This window comes from Zootermopsis nevadensis, unplaced genomic scaffold, assembly GCF_977971745.1.
Source record: "Zootermopsis nevadensis isolate Lab colony 2312 unplaced genomic scaffold, Znev_1.0 Znev_ptg000016l, whole genome shotgun sequence".
NCBI lineage: Eukaryota > Metazoa > Arthropoda > Insecta > Blattodea > Termopsidae > Zootermopsis > Zootermopsis nevadensis.
Genome location: NW_028259148.1, coordinates 7,330,150 through 7,348,549, shown reverse-complemented (window position 1 = coordinate 7,348,549; position 18,400 = coordinate 7,330,150). Strand labels below are relative to the sequence as shown.

At 38.1% G+C, this 18,400-nt stretch overlaps 1 protein-coding gene across 9 annotated transcripts in view; it reads left to right on the top strand.

The window, feature by feature from the left end:
* The window catches only part of GckIII (Germinal centre kinase III), a 60,436-nt gene that overhangs the window by 34,612 nt on the left and 7,424 nt on the right, over window positions 1-18,400 (top strand). For 7 of the 9 annotated variants that reach the window (XM_022080116.2, XM_087349548.1, XM_087349546.1 and 4 more), the window contains 6 exons: window positions 11,628-11,852; window positions 13,297-13,462; window positions 13,992-14,149; window positions 14,939-15,124; window positions 15,565-15,710; window positions 17,329-17,530. In XM_022080116.2, the coding sequence (XP_021935808.2) occupies window positions 11,628-11,852; window positions 13,297-13,462; window positions 13,992-14,149; window positions 14,939-15,124; window positions 15,565-15,710; window positions 17,329-17,530 (1,083 nt within the window). The remainder of the gene's footprint in view (window positions 1-11,627; window positions 11,853-13,296; window positions 13,463-13,991; window positions 14,150-14,938; window positions 15,125-15,564; window positions 15,711-17,328; window positions 17,531-18,400) is intronic. The other 2 variants (XM_087349549.1, XM_087349545.1) reach the window with 1 other exon arrangement.

Sequence of the window (18,400 nt, the reverse complement as noted above, 5' to 3'; positions counted from 1 at the left end):
ACCGCAGTTCAAAACTGTCTTGGTAATGACCATTGATTGATCCTTGCATGTGGCCTACGATATAAATTGTGTCGGGAAGAAGAAACTCATTTTAAGAAACAGTTCGGCCAGTGGCTATATTCTTTATTATTGAACAATGATTATGTGTTTCTCGATTTTGGCGCCGTGTTGACTGGTCAGTAGAAGTCAGCGTTTCAGTCAACACGGCGCCAAAACCCAGAAACATAATCATATCGTCACCGACTTGTAAACATCAAATTTCTTTCTTAATTATCTTCATTCTGTATTTTGACGGAAATTCCAATTTTGGATCCCCTGTAACACTTATTTACTGTTTTTCAATTCAGTTCAATTCTTTATTATTTTATTGTGACATATAATGACAAATCAATACAAGAGAACGTACTGCAAGTAAAATATTCTGTAAATTACAGTTGGTTTGTGTGTATTACATTTTCTTCTTAGTGTAGTTTTCCTTGAATGTTTGATAGTCGTCAACTGATCAAGAAATTCCTCCGAATTTTGTGGAACCCGATGATATAATAGCTAGATCACTACAGCCCCATTAGATCCTGCCTGAGACAGATGAATTCAGTACAAACCTTTACACGCGGTTTCTTTAAGACTCACTTTATTATTACAGTTCCATCAATTTCTAGGTCTCTCATGTTTTCTTCCTTTGAGATTTACGACTAACATTCTGTTCGCATTTCTTATCTTTCCCATGCTTAGAACGAGCCCGTCCCATGTCATATTCTATTTTGCTACTAATAAGAGTGAATAATAACAATTATGGAGCTCCTCGTATTTTTCTCCATCGCCTTTCCCTCTGTATGTGTTTCTGCCACATAATGCTTTTGAGAGACTTTAACAAAACCAGCGGACATGAGCCTACTATTAATCGTACAGTGGCCGTTTACTCAGGGTTTTAACTTTAGTCGCTTTTATCATACTACAAACGCCATTCGTGTTCAGGTCTCGTCGTTACCAAAACCTTGAGACAGTTTCACGAGTGGGAGGAACAACTTGGACCTGAGTCTTGTCGATCTCTTGGGCCCTTTGAACTTTAGAGTATGTTCTGTGAAGTATACGCCAGTTCCTGAAGTGTAGACCCGAACGATTATATATTTCGCGCGTTTCGAGTCGAAAGAATTTTAGTACATTCACTGTAAAATATGAAACTGGATTGGGTAAATATGGCAGATGAATACGGTATGAGGGTATGTTCTGGACTCATCTGGGTGGGATTTGATACTCTCACGGCTGTGAGCATGGATATGGCTGTCTTCTTGGTTGTAGCGCCGTTATCGCCCTGATAATGGAAGCAGCAAGGAGAAACTTTGGTGAACTTCTAACAGACTACACGACTCTACAACCCAGGAGACAGCCGTCATCTGGACTCATCTAGTTTCAATATGGAGATCAGTCGGTTTCCGTAATAGTCGGAGGATTTCTTGATCTGAGCAAGTAGGATTATCGATCAGCATCGATGATTATATTCGGAAGGTGGATCAGCTGATACCGTACAGAATCGTTATTTGGGGAAATCTGTTGATTTAGAACTTCCTGTTGGCATGGAATTGACGTCATTATAGCTACTGTAGTTGAGTTCGTCGCTTGTTCTGGCGTTAAAGTCTCCGTAATCTGTTCTAATTATGAACATTCTAGTTTGCGTAAGACTTAAGTCGCATTTATATTACTGAGTGGAATTATATATATATATATATATATATATATATATATATATATATACACTATTTCGAATTATATTAAGTTTTCATATGTATACGTGTAGGCTGACAGAGACTCAGTGTTTATGTATTATGACTGGTCTAATGTTGATGCAATTGACGAACGTTTTTAGGTGTTATCTGCAAGAAATTCGTAATTTTAATACATGTTGAGGTGTTCATGTCTCTCCGTCTGCCCGCCCACGCGTTTAAACTCGAGAACTACTGGAGACGGAATTTAATTAAATTTGATACGGACTTTATGCCTTTGGAGGCCGCACCAAACTCGTGTTTGTTAATTTTCTAAAATGTGTAATAATATGGCGGACTAGCAAACTTTGGAGGTTGGAACGACACTTAATCTAGGGTCTTCAAATGTATGATAATGCACAAATGAAAAAAATGTCTTATTTTGTTCGGGTAATGTTTGGAGGGCTTCAAACACTATGGTGGTCTTTCCTTTTTATTTCAATTTGTGACAACCAATGAACCAATTGATCTGGGTGTTTGAAATTTTGAGTGGAACGTAAATATACCAACAAATCACGCATGGAATATTTGTTCGCAAGTTAACAGTTAAATTACATGGCGACGATGCGGCACTTTAAGTTTGTATTAGAAAACTTTAACGTAGAATCTGATAAAAAAACAAATTCTTTAAAAGCAGTTATATTGATATACCTTAAAATAGTAATTATGTTCAGTGACATAATTATATAGATTTGCTAAAAGTACGGACTCATGAGCTGTATTGCATTATCGAAGGCAGCGCACAAAGATAATGATTGCAACTTGATGCTTGAAACTTAGAATGTTATTGTGTTAGATTCACTATTTACTCATCCGAACAATCCACTGATTATATAGTAATTAGTTAGGAAGTTTGTTATGAGTGCAGTCTGCATAAGGCTATACATTATTGAGCATTCAGATTACTAATGTAGATGTGGAAGTTTTCCATGTACCGATACATATTACACGCTGCATATGTTTTTGTAATTTCGATTAAGTATAATTATCGAGTTAAGTAGGTCCCTTATCCCAATGCCCCGACGCATCCACAGGTTCCTGGTGGAGGAACGCCCTCCAGATATGAAGGATAGCTGGGAACATGTTGAACAGACTGACAGCTAGGTGTTTGGGCGAAGGTTATCAACCACTCACCGTAATAAACTAGCATGTTACGAAATCCTACATATTGCTTTGGACTTGGGGCCTATTTTGGACATGGCATTTAGCATCTAGACTCCATAAAAGGCGAAAATTTTGCGTTACTAGCTGAGAGATTTATTTTAGATTTACTTTTATTTTATATTATTTTTATTTATATTTTACTGCTACTTTCTAACTATAATTTATATATTTTGCATTTTATTCTCTAAATTCTTTTATAAATTCTTTCAAATTCTGTAGTGTTTCTTTCAATCTTCTACTTACAGACCGATATGTACATCTGATAAAATTTAAGAAAAGACAACACCTCGCCCAAAATTGAAAAACAAATGGCATAAAACATCACCAAATGGAATCATATTTGAGTTTTAAGTTCGTAAATATTTTACACCTGATGATAGTTTTATAAAAACTGAAACATGTTGTGTAAAAGATGTTCCAAAATGTAAATCGATCAATCGATATGGAACATCAATGATATTTTATTATCTTAATTATAAGAAATTTTAAATATTGTGATAAGACGGATTGAAATAAATAATTGTTAGAATATTCACAATATGACGCAATTACACTATCTTATAAATAATTATGTTCAGAATTTATTCTTCTAATTTTGCCGTGTTACCAATGACTTGTCATTAAATTGCTAAATTATTTCCTGCGTATGCACATTTAAAAATGCGACAGTTGTCTGCCCCCTAGAACGAAAATACCGAAACTACATTATAGGCGTAAGTAGTTTCGCAGAAGTGAACATTTTATACAGAGCGGGAGATAAAAGTCTGAGAAAAGTAAACAGTTGCTGTATATAACAGTTATCTTGTGTGTGTGGGGTTGCGTAAGTACGCATAAGAACGCTTTTGTGCTTTGTAACACAACAGCACCAGTTTGTCATACTTGACCTCTTTGCTACTTTAATATGCAGGATAATAAAGTGCATGAGCATGGACTTGTGAGTATGCCTCTACCACCAATGGACATACACTTGCTCCATGATGGCCAGTTTCGGGATTGAACTCGAGACCTTCCCGCACATTGCCCTTCAGTTTCTTTGGGTTAAATGAGAAATGTACAATACTTCTTCTCAACAAAATAGAAGGGAAGATACGCCATGAGGTGGGAGATGTAGGCGTGGATTGGATTCAGCTGGTTTATAAGAGAATCTAGTGATGGGAGAACATGGTAATGATCCTTCGTGTTCCATAAATGGCGTTGTGGTAATTATCTGAGATTATCGGCTTGGCAGAAAGAACTTTGCATTCCAAGTGCTGTTTAGTTTCGACAGGAAGTATTTTCGGCATTATGTACCTAGGCCATTGTACTTGTTTGTCGCCCTGAGGGCCTTTACCTAAATTTGTGCTTGTAAGATACTATATTTATGATGTCTGCATGAGGAATTTTGGTTTTGGAAATGAGTCACAACACTAAAATGGAAAGGATTAAACATATAGACGATTGAGGCATTTAAGAACACAGGAACTTTGTTTAAATGTGACAGCGGCTAAAGAAAGCTATTTTTGTATCATTTCAAACCTTGTATAAAATATACATTTATTGAACACATGAAAGAAGTGTATTATATATAGGCCTAACTGTTAATTTTTAATGGGATAAATAATAAATATCAAGTGTATGTTTGTTTAGTGTGCAATAAAACTAATAATCATGGCTACCGAATCTTTGAGATTATGTGAGACTGAATTTAACTAACATATATAGATATACATTTGAAAATTATGCACGAAAGTCTGGTACTTAATTGTGTAGTTGTTAATAAATTTTACTGTATTTTCTGCATAGATGGAACTATTTTAAAGAACAGTAGAATTTGCCCCTGCCCAGTACTTATTCCAGTGACGTTTTCTCTGTCTCTTTGTCCCTACTGTGATCCATCATAAAATGTTTGTACAATTTAATTTTAGCTGGGCCTGTTCAACGAACCTTATCTTCTAAAGAAATACGTGTTTACAACAGCTCGCCACTGAGCTATGTGGATCTAATCCACACCCTTGTACCTTGTGTTTTACTTCTTTAAGGTCATGCAAATCTAATCTTAATAAATTTAATCTCTACTCTATGGGCGTATGCCTGGCCGTCAGCGTGATATACTTCTTATGCCTGCTTAACGGATTTAGAACGCAGAGGGAACTGGATAGATTCATGGTCGGACAGTCTAAGTAAAGAGATCAATTGGGAAGACCAGGAATAGATGGGGGGGTAATATTAAAATATGTCGTGAATGGAAGGGTGTGAAGATGGCCGTCTTTCGGACTGTTGCACCGTGTAGTCTGGTAGAAGTTTACCGACGCCCTGATGATGAAGGCTGGAAGCACCTCTGAAACGTCGGTAAACTTCTACCAGACTACACGGCGCGACAATCTAGAAGACGGCCATATTTGTATTTTTTTATACTTTTGATTAGCAATGTTAAAGGTGTTTTTTCATGTGTCAAACGAATGTCAGGATCTGCAAGAGATTCAGAATTGTAAATATTATACTTGAAAATTATGTATACGCCCTTGACTCTGTTAGTGCCTTTACACTTTCCAGATATATTTTAAATAGGTTGAGGTAGAAGTCTGCCTGTGTTCCTCATAGATTCAGTATCTCGTTCTTTGATGAAGTCCTTGATGATGGCGGCAGCGAAGCCTGTTGGGAAATATTAGAAAGCGACCTCGGGATGTGATGCTGTGACACTATGTTACAGGAATTCATGTCGTATTGTGGCGGAAATTGCTAGTAAATTTAACTCATAGAAGTATGTAAGTAAAACCACTTGTTTTGCGTAATTTTCGTCTGCTTGAAGAAACACGTGTCCACCTGGAAAAATTGTAAAATTTACCAACTTCGATTTTAGCAATTGAATCTTCTGAAATAAATTATAATCGGATACTATCGGTACAGCCCTGTAAGTTCCCCGAAATCATGCCTTTTTCCTTAATTTTCCTCGAAATGTACGTGGTATACGATAAATTTTTGGTTATCTTGTAGCGTTTGCACGGACTGAAATGATGTTTTTCTTATTTGCTGGACTGCAGGGATTGCCTACGTTTCATTATCAACACTAATAAAGTTGTCCCGTTTGTAATTTGTTATATAACTAGTGCTTGGCTGCAGCGACTAATCAGATGTGCTACCGATAGATTATCAATTTATGTATTCACAAAATTAACGCACTCTACTGAACAGACTCATTGAGAAGCTGGTGGTCGCTCAGCTGGTCCACACATCCTCGCCCTTTGTAGAACTTGAATATTAAGAAATAACTTGAAGATAGAGGAAATTATGCGAGGAACTTCAAATTTGGATTGAACAGTGGGACTTGGGGAAAAGATGATGAATACTTACAGAATTCTGTTCTGAAGTCCTGAAGGGTAAAATCCGCTTGGAAAACTTGGGGTAGATGGGCTTTGATAAGGCCTCGTGGCAGACTGCAGTGAACACGGTAATGAATCTCCGGTTTTAGTAAAATCCGGGGGATTTATTGACTATCTGAGTGACTGTCAGCTTATCAATAAGGACTCTACTCCGTGGAGTTAGATTGTCATATCCTTCTCCCTCGATGAACTAGGTACGCGGATTTGAACATCAGAAGAGGTAGCAGCCTCGGTGTATTGCCGTTAGGGTTCCTAGCTCTGTAGGCCACCTCGCATACCACAATGTCAACTTCCGTTATTCCTGTGTGTCGCTTGAGCGTGACCAAGGCCAGCCAGCGCCTACCTACTTTTCTATCATCCTGTGAATCTACAGGCTGAACGAGTTAACACTCTTTTATGATAGAAAAGAAAAATTTGAAATAGCGGAACATGGAGGATATTGTCTCGGTATACTGTTGTATTTCATCTAATAATTCTGAAGAAGATGATAGTTGCACCGCTGGTGAATACATGGCTCGTCTCGTATGGATCCCGCCAAACGGTTGTTTCTATCTGGAGCGAGATATTAATGTTATCTCCCCACTTATTTCAAGTGTCTCTTTCCTTCGTGTTTCTACACTGTCCCGTGCGTGACTCATGTCTCTTTGATTTGATCGCATTTGCTGGAGTACAAAGTCCAGTACCGGCTTTTAGGTTCATCCTCTGTCTAATGGTACCTGTAGCGCTATCCCAGAGCGTGAAGTTGCTAACTTACCACCATGTGCCGATGCTATAATGCGTGGAAATTTCCCCCCAGTAACTTTTACATCTTCCTGACGTAGTGCTTAAATACTGGGACGGTTTTGTCTTCTGTCGTATTATTTTTTAACTTGTAAGATTTGAGGTTTTCGTGGCGATGAGTCTGAAGATTTCTGTCTTCTGGGATGTTGCGCTGTGTAGTCTGGTCGATGTTTACCAACGTTTCAGAGGTCATACTACCTCCGTCATCAGGGAGATGATCTCCGAAACGTTGATAAACATCTACCAGACAACACAGCGCAACAACCCAGAAGACAGCAATCTTCATTTTTTAACTTGTTTTAAAAAGCCTAGGTGGACAAGAGATTTCCAGGATTTGCCGGAGGAGAGTCTACAAGAAAGAAAAGGCTTTTCGACGACACGGCTGGCGCAGGTTTGGAAATGGCACGGGTAAATGCCAGTTCATATTCGTGGCCCGTCCTTGGCCTTTTCTTGGTGTTCTGTATTGTGTCCCACTTCCTGCTTCTGCAAACCTTTTCATTCTGGTCTCACGCCATAGAAAATGCTAACTGCGTGCCTGGTATGTCGTCCACAGCCCTTGCATTCATGTTGAGGACTTGTCATTGTATTGCTTCATATTTATGAGCCGAGGTAGGTTAGTCAGCAAAGTGGCTACTGGCTGGAGAACCTGGTTTCGATCTCGGCTGGGTACAGGAACGCGTCGTGATCAGCTGTGGGATTTATCAAATCTCAAACGTTAAGTTTCGGGAGAACGTGAGACACAAGGGGCGGTGCAGGTATGTGTTGCGTTCCAAGGATGATACTTGTTTGTTTGTGGTACGGAAGTACCTTTTTCGCAAATGGTGAGACGCACCATTATGCAGAAATCACTCATGTAGCGAAAGATTTGCCCAGTCTACGAATGCGCTCCCACAGACATTAGTGCCTTTTAGGCGCGTTGGCAGGTAAGTTTCGAAAATGCGCCTAATATCTTCGCCATCTTTTATCTCAGTCTCCGTATGTATGAAATTTCGTATTTTGGAGTTTTTGTTGTTAATTTCTTAACTTAAAAATTGCTCGAATATGGCGATTGTGTGAGCCAGATCATGACATTTTGTATTACAAGTAGATTTCTTAATATTTGTCAAGGCCTGCTTGTCTGAAGTAAAATAATTTGTCGATCTTGTTTCTTCTACTTCGATTTGAGAGCGGTGCAGGTATCGAAATGAATACGCCTCATTGAACCAGTTTCTAACTCAAGGACAAATTTACATGTTGCGTAGTTTTCAGATATACTAGTAGTAAGAACTCGCTAAATCCAAAAATTATCTCGACTAACTGGGCAACTATTAGGTTCTCAAAAGGAACGCTGGTGCATGTGCTCAGAAGCACAGTGCAGCTATACTTTTCATTAGGATTTTGCTTGCGTTATTATATTTCTTGTTTTCTGTTAATGTTATGACATTCCACTTAGCAAACAGAAGAATGCAGGAATTATCAGTGTCAGGTTTTTTGATAACATAATCAATATCTAATGCGATAAATTAATGAGAATTACTCAACAGCTAAACAAGGAATTCACATGCTGAAAGGGAAGTTGTCGTCACGTCATTTCATGGTTAAATTGTTTTCACTGTAATCCTGGCTGTCAGATTACCTTCGTATTCCCATGGCGCCTGACTTTCGCTATTGTTTCCTTATAAAAGAGAGTTCGATTACGGGTTTTCACTTTTAGAAGGCGGTGTAACAGCCGAATCTTATGGATTTGCTGTAGAAGTTATTATGATCTTTCTGCAAACTTTTGCCATATCTGTAGCTATTTATAGACTATGTAAACTCATTGACATATGCCATTATTAACATATGTTAATCAATATTTTACGAAATGGTATCTGTTACAAATTTCATTCGAGCATGGTTCACTCTCTATGATACGCTGATCTATCCGCTCCTGAACCTCAGTATTTACGAGGTGCGATCGGAAAGTTTCTACACTGCGCCTATAAAAACCCGTACACTTATCTCAGGTATTAAATTCATCCATCACCCTCGAAGTAGTTCCCCTGGGAGTGAACACAACGATCCCAGCGCCGCTGCCAAGCCTGGAAGCATCCCTGGAAATCTTTCTTTGTCAGCCTGTCAAGCACCATCTGCGATTCTGCCTGAATCTCTTCTATCGTCTCAAATCTCCTTCCCTTTAGCTGAATTTTCATCTTTGGGAAGAGGAAGAAGTCACACGGAGCTAAATCCGGCGATCCGGCAAGATCTTTGAGCTCCTGACAAACGAGAAGTCGATTCTGCTTCTGGTCCTCAGACAGGAGCCTTGGCACAAACTTGGCTGCGATGCGTCGCATGTGGAGTTCTTCCTTTAGAATCAGCTGACAGGTCCCATAGCCTATCCCAACAATGTCGCACAAGTCGTTGATGGTACGACGTCGATCTTCGTGAATGGCCTGCCGAATCTTCGTAACATTTTCGGGCGTTGTGCTCGAAGATGGTCGTCCAGAACGCTCGTCATCATCGACAGAGGTTCGGCCATTTTTAAAACGTGAATGCCACACAAACGTTTGTGCACGACCCATTGCGGACTCCCCAAATGCTTGCTTTAGCATTTCATAGGTTTCCGTAGCCGTTTTGGCGAGTCTTTGGCAAAATTTGATGCACACGCCATTCCGAAATCTCAGGAGGGTCGGTGTAATGCACTACCAAAACGCCCGTAACTAAGAAACAAATGCTAATTCGATGATGCCGGCTGGCACACTGATTCACTATGAATGTAGGCCGCACCCCCTAAAGGCAGAAGTTCATACTACATCCGGTTCGCCCTCTATTGACACAGTCTTGAAACTTTCCGATCGCACCTCGTATAGTCGAAGGGTCACCCAGAAAGCGCATAGGAATGCTCGTCCAATTTCCTTTTGAGTTTTTTTCATCCATTCGAAATATCATTTGGCTCGTTCTGTTAAACCCCCCCCCCCCCCCCCCCCCCCCGGTACTGAACTGTGATTCTTTTTGTGAATGTCAGTACATCGTCACCAGCGGGTGTAAACCCCCTGAAAATATGTGAACTATGAGTCCAGCTCAGTGGGTGTAATCTAATTTGAGGTACAGTAATTGGTTTACGAAGGTGTTGTATTGGTTCGTACATCTGCAGCTAATAGCATTTGTGTAATTTAATTAGGCCTGTGCAAGACGAACACGTAGCTTGGGCTCTCACTCTGCAAAAGAGATCATTTGCCGGTATATTGAGTGGGGTGGTGTCATGAACACAAAGCGGGATCGTGTACTTGTTTTAAACAAAGTTGGAGAGGCATTCTGTTTGGAGAAGTGCATATTCTATTTCTTGAACTTCTGTTTGATTTTACTGGCAGTAAATCATAAATATTCCCGCAAGACTAATGATAAAATGTTGGAATTATATCGGGTTGTGTCCATTTTCCGTACAGTGGTTGAATATGGACGGTTAAAATACGCAGACATTTCGCTGTTACAGAACTGATGTCTGTAATGTTATCCCTCCTGAAGACGAAAGTGAATTTCTGTGTACGCTTAAGTAGCCTCTGCCCAGCACGAAGCTTAATTAGCTTCCGCCCTTGTAGTTGAAATGAACCTGAGATAAAGAAACTTTAATGTAATGACCGTTCTTTGTTTCAGACGGGTAAGAAGAATAGGAATATTTCCGGATGTTCTATTTCCTTTGTTTTTCTTCTTTTTCATGTTCAACTTCTTTTAATTTGGAATACATGGGATAATCTTCTTTGGTGTAGATCACGGATAGGTTATTATTTTTTCTCGTGGCCTAGATGATGTCATTTCAAAGTGATAACGGGTCAAAGTCTCTGGAGGAAGATTGTGTGCATAAAAAGCTGTAAAATAGTTATAAATGATTTGTGCTGACTGAATTCACTATTTACAGAAAACAATAAATAATTCGGGTAGGATACGGTATCGTAAATCTTCTGAACGAATAGGTTCACTTTCCTTGTCAATTTATCAGATTTATTTAAACACAGAAATAAAGCGTTAATCCTTTTTTAGGCTAAGTTTGGTTTATAAAATAAATTCGTTCGTGTGTATGTGAACATGATAGTTCATATCATATAAAATGACAGGATGATAAGAGTTACATAAGAAGGATTTTCGTAATTTTGCAACTTCACCAGTATTATCGAGGGGGCTGAGGTGGGTCACGCAATACGCGTGGGGAAGATGAGAAATTCATGCATAATTTTAGTCGTAAAACCAGAATGGAAGGGAGTGATTTCGAAAAACAGGCGTACATGGGAGGATAATATAAAGATTGATGGTGGTGATCTGGGTTTTGGCGTCGTGTAGACTCGTCAGTAGATGCCAGTGTTTCGGAGAAATATAATGTGAACATCTTCAGGGCTGAAGCATTCACGGCGCCAAAACACATAAGAACATCATAATCATCTTTTCCACCGTCTAAATCTCAAATCTTAGTATTACGGATGGTTCTGCGAACACGGTAATGAACCTTTAAAAAAAGCTGAAATTCTGTAATCTCCTTGTATTTGTGTGTGTTATCCTTCAGAGTGTATTGTAATTGGAAAACCAGTACCGTAACACTGTGTGTTTGTTCCAGAAGGTGGACCCTGAACTGATCTTCACGAAACAAGAACGAATAGGCAAAGGATCGTTTGGCGAAGTATTCAAAGGTATCGACAATAGAACACAACAAGTGGTAGCTATCAAAATAATAGACCTTGAAGAGGCAGAAGATGAAATCGAAGATATTCAGCAGGAGATCATGGTGTTATCACAATGCGACAGCCCTTTTGTTACCAAATACTTTGGCTCCTATCTCAAGGTTAGTATTACATTACTTATGATTAGTTAGATTATGGGTATCAGTAGCTCACATTATTCTTCTTTCCTCATCACTAGGAGCCATAGGAACTCCTAGGCCTTAGGCAGAAAACTACAAAGCAGGGTGGCAGATTTCTTCTGATGTGTGGATGCAGTACATTGCAACTCAACATGTCAGTAAATGTAGTTCACTGCTGGCCTACTACTCTTATCTATATTTACTTTTATGTTTCATGGCGATAACTGTGTACATAGTCATGCTATGTTGGTGGGGGTTTTGTGCTGTAAACTTGCCTTCAGTTTTTGAATTGAAATTTTCTGTGTGAGTTGTTTGCAAGTTTGGTGAATGCTTGAAATAATGTTTGTGGCCCGCGGTAGCAAAAATACATACAAACAGATCACTAGGTACATTCTGCCGAATATATTTGGTAATATATAAAATTCACAACCACCAAACTAAATTTATTTGACGCTATGTAACATAAGCAGTTCGAAAGCGTTATTATTCGCCCCAGAATTTTGACCCCACAGTAACTGAGGGTCCTTGGGAATTTGACCCTAGTTTTCATTTGGTATTCTTGGGACCACAGACCCCCCCCCCCCCCCACACACACACACACACACACACAGGAAAAAGTTTTGTCTAATTTTGATTCCTGTGTAAGGCTTGGATTATACCATTAAACAGTGGCAACAAATCTTGAAATTACATCCTGTGAACCGAACATCACAGTGTAAAGGTTAACTATTCAGAATGTCCCAGTTTAAAATCTGGGCCCTCTGACCATGGCTGCTTCCAACAACAGGGTTATTGCCCTCCACTTCTGAAACGTTGGTACACTTGTACCAGGCTACACAAAGCAACAACTCAACACATCCATCTTCCGGGTGTACCTCGTTCATCAGCACGAGGCCCAATTAAATTGCCTTCTCTTTTTCCTTCTTTGAAGTATTAAAGCTTGTTTTTTGATCAGGTCTTTGATGATTGTGCATCATTTGTATAACAATATTAAAGTTAAGTGTATATGTTGGTGTGTATGTAATTTCACTGTGATACTCGAGGAGTTAGAATGGTCAATAAATTAATCATGAATCATGGTACACAGCAGCCCTGAGGATGAAAGAAGAGATTGTTCTCGAAATGTTGCCAGATGGTATGGTTTATTCACCACTCAGCCACCTGATGCGGCTTGAAACCTGAGAGTCTTTCATAAAGTATAACAGTGTTTCAGATGTAACTAGTACCTCTGAAATGTTGGTAAACTTCTTCTGGACTACACAGTGCAACAATCCAGAAGGCAGCCATCTTCTTACTCATCACTGTGACAACCTAAAATCTCACTATCAGTCATTTGTTGAAAATATTCATTAATAATGATCCTTCAGAAATGGTTGCTCTTGTATAGTTATTGTAATGTTTATTGTATTTATCTGTTACATTTTAGGGCACAAAGCTATGGATTATTATGGAGTATTTGGGAGGAGGTTCAGCATTGGATCTCATGAAAGCTGGAAATTTTGAAGAAATGCATATTGCCATTATACTCAGAGAAGTTCTCAAGGGTCTAGACTATCTGCATAGTGAAAGAAAACTGCACAGGGACATCAAAGGTACAGTTGGACAGTTTGCATCAAAATCAAGGCATTGCTATGTAACAGAGGTGGGGAAGTAAACCTTTTACCTTTTTTTGCTATTTTGGAGATCAAGAGTAAAGTTGTGTACTGCATATCATGAACTTGATCAACTGGATGATATAATGGAACAACTCACTGAAGGAAGGTGGGATTCAGCCATGATGGATTAATATTTTTGCAGAGCATAAGAGGAAGAAAAAGAAACTAGTGTGTTTTGAATTTTGAACCAAATTTTATTTATTTATTTTGTATTCTTAATATCTTTTGTTAACTGTAATGTGAGAATATGATGTCTTTATAAGTGGATAAAAGTTTATCTCATCATTATTTAAAACAGACAAAAAATAATTGATAATATGAAGAATCTGATTATATTACAGCTTTATAACTGTCATTTTTGTGATCAAAGTATCAAATTTAGCCCAAACAGCTTATTTTGCACAAAAGAGTGTAAACGGTTGCTATGTGTAGAGTTTCTGTTAGCATTTTGATTTAATTTTTTCAGCTGCCAATGTTTTGTTGAGTGAAATGGGTGATGTTAAACTAGCAGACTTTGGAGTGGCAGGGCAACTCACAAACACCACCAGCAAGAGGAATACGTTTGTTGGAACACCATTTTGGATGGCTCCAGAAGTCATCAAGCAGTCAGCTTATGACTCCAAGGTACAACTGTTTCCTATACCACCATGACATTTTGTTGAAAGTGATAACTGTATATTCTTCAAGTATAATTGTAACCCAAAGATAAGGGTATAATTTATGAACACACATGTAATTAACTAACAATATCTTGCAGTCATAGATTGAGGGGTTTCCTGGTTGTAATGTGTTTCATACATGTTTTGTGTCACTTAGTTTATTTGTTGTGATTGTATAACACAGTACTTTTTCCCATTTAAGGTTTGCAGAATATTTTTCTAGTAAAGCTCGTACCTTGTATGGGGTCTTTTGTTTGTCTCTCATTATGACATATTACGCTCAAAATTACTGTATTTCTTTGATGATACACTATTATTAGTCTCATAAGCATGCCATCATGTGCAGTTTATGACATGTATGCCACTTTTGAAAGCTCAGCAGCATCCGTGTATTAGGAACACACCTACTTAGAGGTTCTCTGATCAGATCTATGTCAATTTTGCGTCTTATTTACTTCAGTTTTGCAACAGACTCAGTTCCCATATCTGTGAAGTCAAATAAGAAACAGCAGGTAGTGTGGTGTTGCTGGTGGCCTGTAGTGACGCAAAGCAACGGACGGGCTACCAGCAACATCATGTTGTGGTTTTGCATGAAGTGTCTCTGTATCTGATGGTAAATTTAATCAGTCAGTTAAAAGTCAATTTTAGTTAATCACTTGTGAATAGAAGATATGTACTACCTGTAATGTTTCAACCCTTTTAGATAAGTAGTATTTTTTTTAATTTCTGTTGAGGTATGATTTTATTGTTACAGGCTGATATCTGGTCACTAGGAATTACAGCCATTGAACTTGCCAAGGGAGAACCCCCCAACTCAGAGCTTCACCCCATGAGGGTACTTTTCCTAATCCCTAAAAATAATCCCCCACAACTCACAGGAAATTACACAAAACAGTTTAAAGAGTTTGTAGAAGCTTGCCTCAATAAGGATCCTGAAAATGTAAGTATCATTTAATTGTGTGTGTTGAGTATGGAGTCAATAGTTTTCCAAGTTTTTATTGGAACTATAATTGTTTGACGCTTGTATTTATTTCCTATCTAACTCCATGGAGTAAAGTCCTCCTTGAGAAACTGACATTTGTTGTGCTGGTCAAGGAATTCCCCACCTTCATGGGACCTGAAGGTTAATTTCTGTGTTTGTAGGTATGGGGCCCTGTTTAACATTTTTATGGTGAGGGAGTATTATCCCCAGAACTGGAAGACCACCCTTTATCAGCTGTTTGCAACTGTGAATTCAGTATATCCATATCTGGAGGTCATCTTCTGTTCAGAATTTTAAGAGGAATAGTTAAACCTACTTTTTCACAAAGGACCTGTAAGTTACATGATAAACTGTATTTGTCATGTTATTTAATATTTGTTTTCTTTTTTTACTTTCAGAGACCAACAGCTAAAGAATTGCTCAAGTTTCCATTTATTAGAAAAGCAAAGAAAAATTCCTATTTAATTGACCTTATAGATCGATATAAAAAATGGAAGTCTCAAAGGAGTGAAGAAAGTGAAACAGAATCAGAAAATTCTGATTCGTAAGTATCCAAAGTTATTCATATTTTTTTAAAATAAACATTAAACTGATGTTACATAAGACATAATGATCATAAATTATGCATAATAACAATTAAAAGAGTTCTGTGTAGGGACCTAAAGTGCTGCCATTTTTGCCTATATATCTGATTCTGTAAAAGTAAATAGCATTGCCAAAATTAAATTTTAGTGGAAAGTGTGAAGAGGTTGTAGGAGGGGAGAAAAATCAGTCAATAAAAGCGACGTTTTATTTACGAGTCACCTGTACTCTTGACAGACATGTTAGTAAGTCTTTGAATCATTAAACTTTACTTTTGTAACTAAGCGTTATCAGGAAGAGGTTACTTTTTTCATCTTGTTTCAGCCATTTCAGAGGGTGGAGGGAATTTAAGGTTAAACCTGTAAATTCCTTCTTGAACAGTGTAAATTACTTTGTGTCTTCTACAGTTTGAGATTCAATTGACTGGATTTTGTTAAGCAACACATTATCATATTCCTAGGTTAGACAGTGTGTGTGTTATCTCTGTAGTTAATCTTTAAAATTGACCTTTTTGTTTTGGTAGTTCAACTGTTGGAGTACTGTCGGTATTAAATGCCCTGGATTTAGTTAGCAGAGTGCATTATTATTATTTAGTGTTCTGTCTGACGACAGGTCCATTATTCTGCCCAAAAAGAGTTCGCCAGTTTTCCCTATTCTCAGCTTCTCGTTTCAAATCCTGAAACTTCATCTTCTTTCCTTGTTTAAGATCGTCGGTTAGCTGTATCAGTCTTCTTCCCAGTCCTCGCTTTCCTTCAACTTGGCCTTCGATGATATCACTCAGTAATCCATTCCTTCTCATAATATGTCCCAGCCAGTTAGCTTTCCTTCGTGTAATCGCCTGCAGAATGTTTCTTTGCTCGTTGACTCACCTCAATACTTCTTCGTTGGTCACTCGATCCGGCCACCTGATCTTCTCTATTCTTCTCCAACACCACATTTCAAAACTCTCCAGGTATTTCTGTTCCTTCTTCCTGAGTGTCCAAGTCTCTGCTCCATATGTAACACTTCACTAGTTTCTTCTTCATCTCCAAGCCCAACTTGCTAGTGAGAAGTATCCTCTTCTTGACGAAGGCTGCCTTGGCCATGGCTATCCTTGCTTTTACCTCCTTGGTGCATAGAGCATCCGTCGTGATTATGCTTCCCAAGTACTTGAAGTGCTCCACATTCTCCAGCTGTTGGTTTCCAACTACAACGTTCAGTGGTTCTGCTCTCGGTGCTATCCTCATTACCTTTGATTTTTCAATGTTGATTTCCATTCCATACTCTCTACCTGTTTCCACTAACTTGTCCATCATGTTCTGTAATTCCTCCTCCAGTATATCATAAAAATGGATTTTATGCATTACATTTTTGAAATGAGAACTGTTATAAAGAATGAATCCCTATCCGAATATGGGATATTCTTTCACATTTTTTTTATGAAGTATGGGAATAATAGTAGCATTAGGGTGGGAAGTGGTAGTTTCCCATCTAAGACTGAGATCAAGAATGCATGGGGCTCCGACTGCTTGTCATATCACTTTACGTTATGGTGTTTAAATACAATACCTGTGTTTGTTTAATATATACTATTTTTACAGAGAAGAATCAAAACAAGACAGTGATTTGGATGAGCCATGGATCATGACAGTTAAAGGCCCACACTCCATAAAACCACCTAACGATGAACCTCCAAACCATAAGATTCCTCAGAAGGTTCAGAATGGTTCAGGACCTCCACAAACAAAATCTCCTCCAAAAGATTCAAATCTAAACCATTACAGGAGTGAAAAGGCCACACCGGTTAGTAATAGGAAGCATGAAGACTTACATGTGAAGTTGCAAATATATCTTTAACTCTTTTGCTGCAAAGCTCACAATATTGTGAGGCATGTTTGCAGCCAGACTCTGTGGAACTTGAGTTATTGAAAGTTTAAACTTAGTTGGACTGCAGATCTCACATTTATGCACAACTCTTTATCCTGGAAGAGTAGGTAGGTCTCCCTTGACAACATGTAGAAGCTTTTGCTTATTTTATTTAAAAGCATAATTCAGATTTACTTACGCAGCCAAGATGTTTTTATGGCAAAAATTACGCAGTGAAGGAGTTAATTACAAATCATAAGTAGACTTGTCTTGAATATAGAATATAGGAAGGTATTGCTAATTTTAAAAATGTCAGTTTTCGGATTTTTTATGATTTGGAGGTTTTATAGGCATGAATTGCAATGTACGAAGCAGTGGAAGTAAAATTTATTTTTCTGAGCACTTTTAGGCTCTTGATATCTTTAGATATGTAACTTAAAACACTCCACAGGATTAAAAGTTCTTATTTCATGAAATGGAATACTTGTACTTGATCTCATGTACAGAAAGACAGTAATAAGACAGAGCCTATTTTAACTTTGACCTTCATAATTACAACTTTTACTGTCATAATAGATGATCAGAAATTTTTAGAGGAATGACAGACACTTTCGTATGAAACTCAGTGAAATATAGTGCCACTGCGAAGTTTATGTAATAACCACAAATACCATATTTATGTTAAAAAAAATTTCATATATGATGCCCATTTTTAAGAGTGAAAATCAGAATGTGATCATTGTGCTGTTAAATTGTAGTTTATATCCATTTTAAGTGAAGTTTAAATTTTTCATGGAATGATTGGTT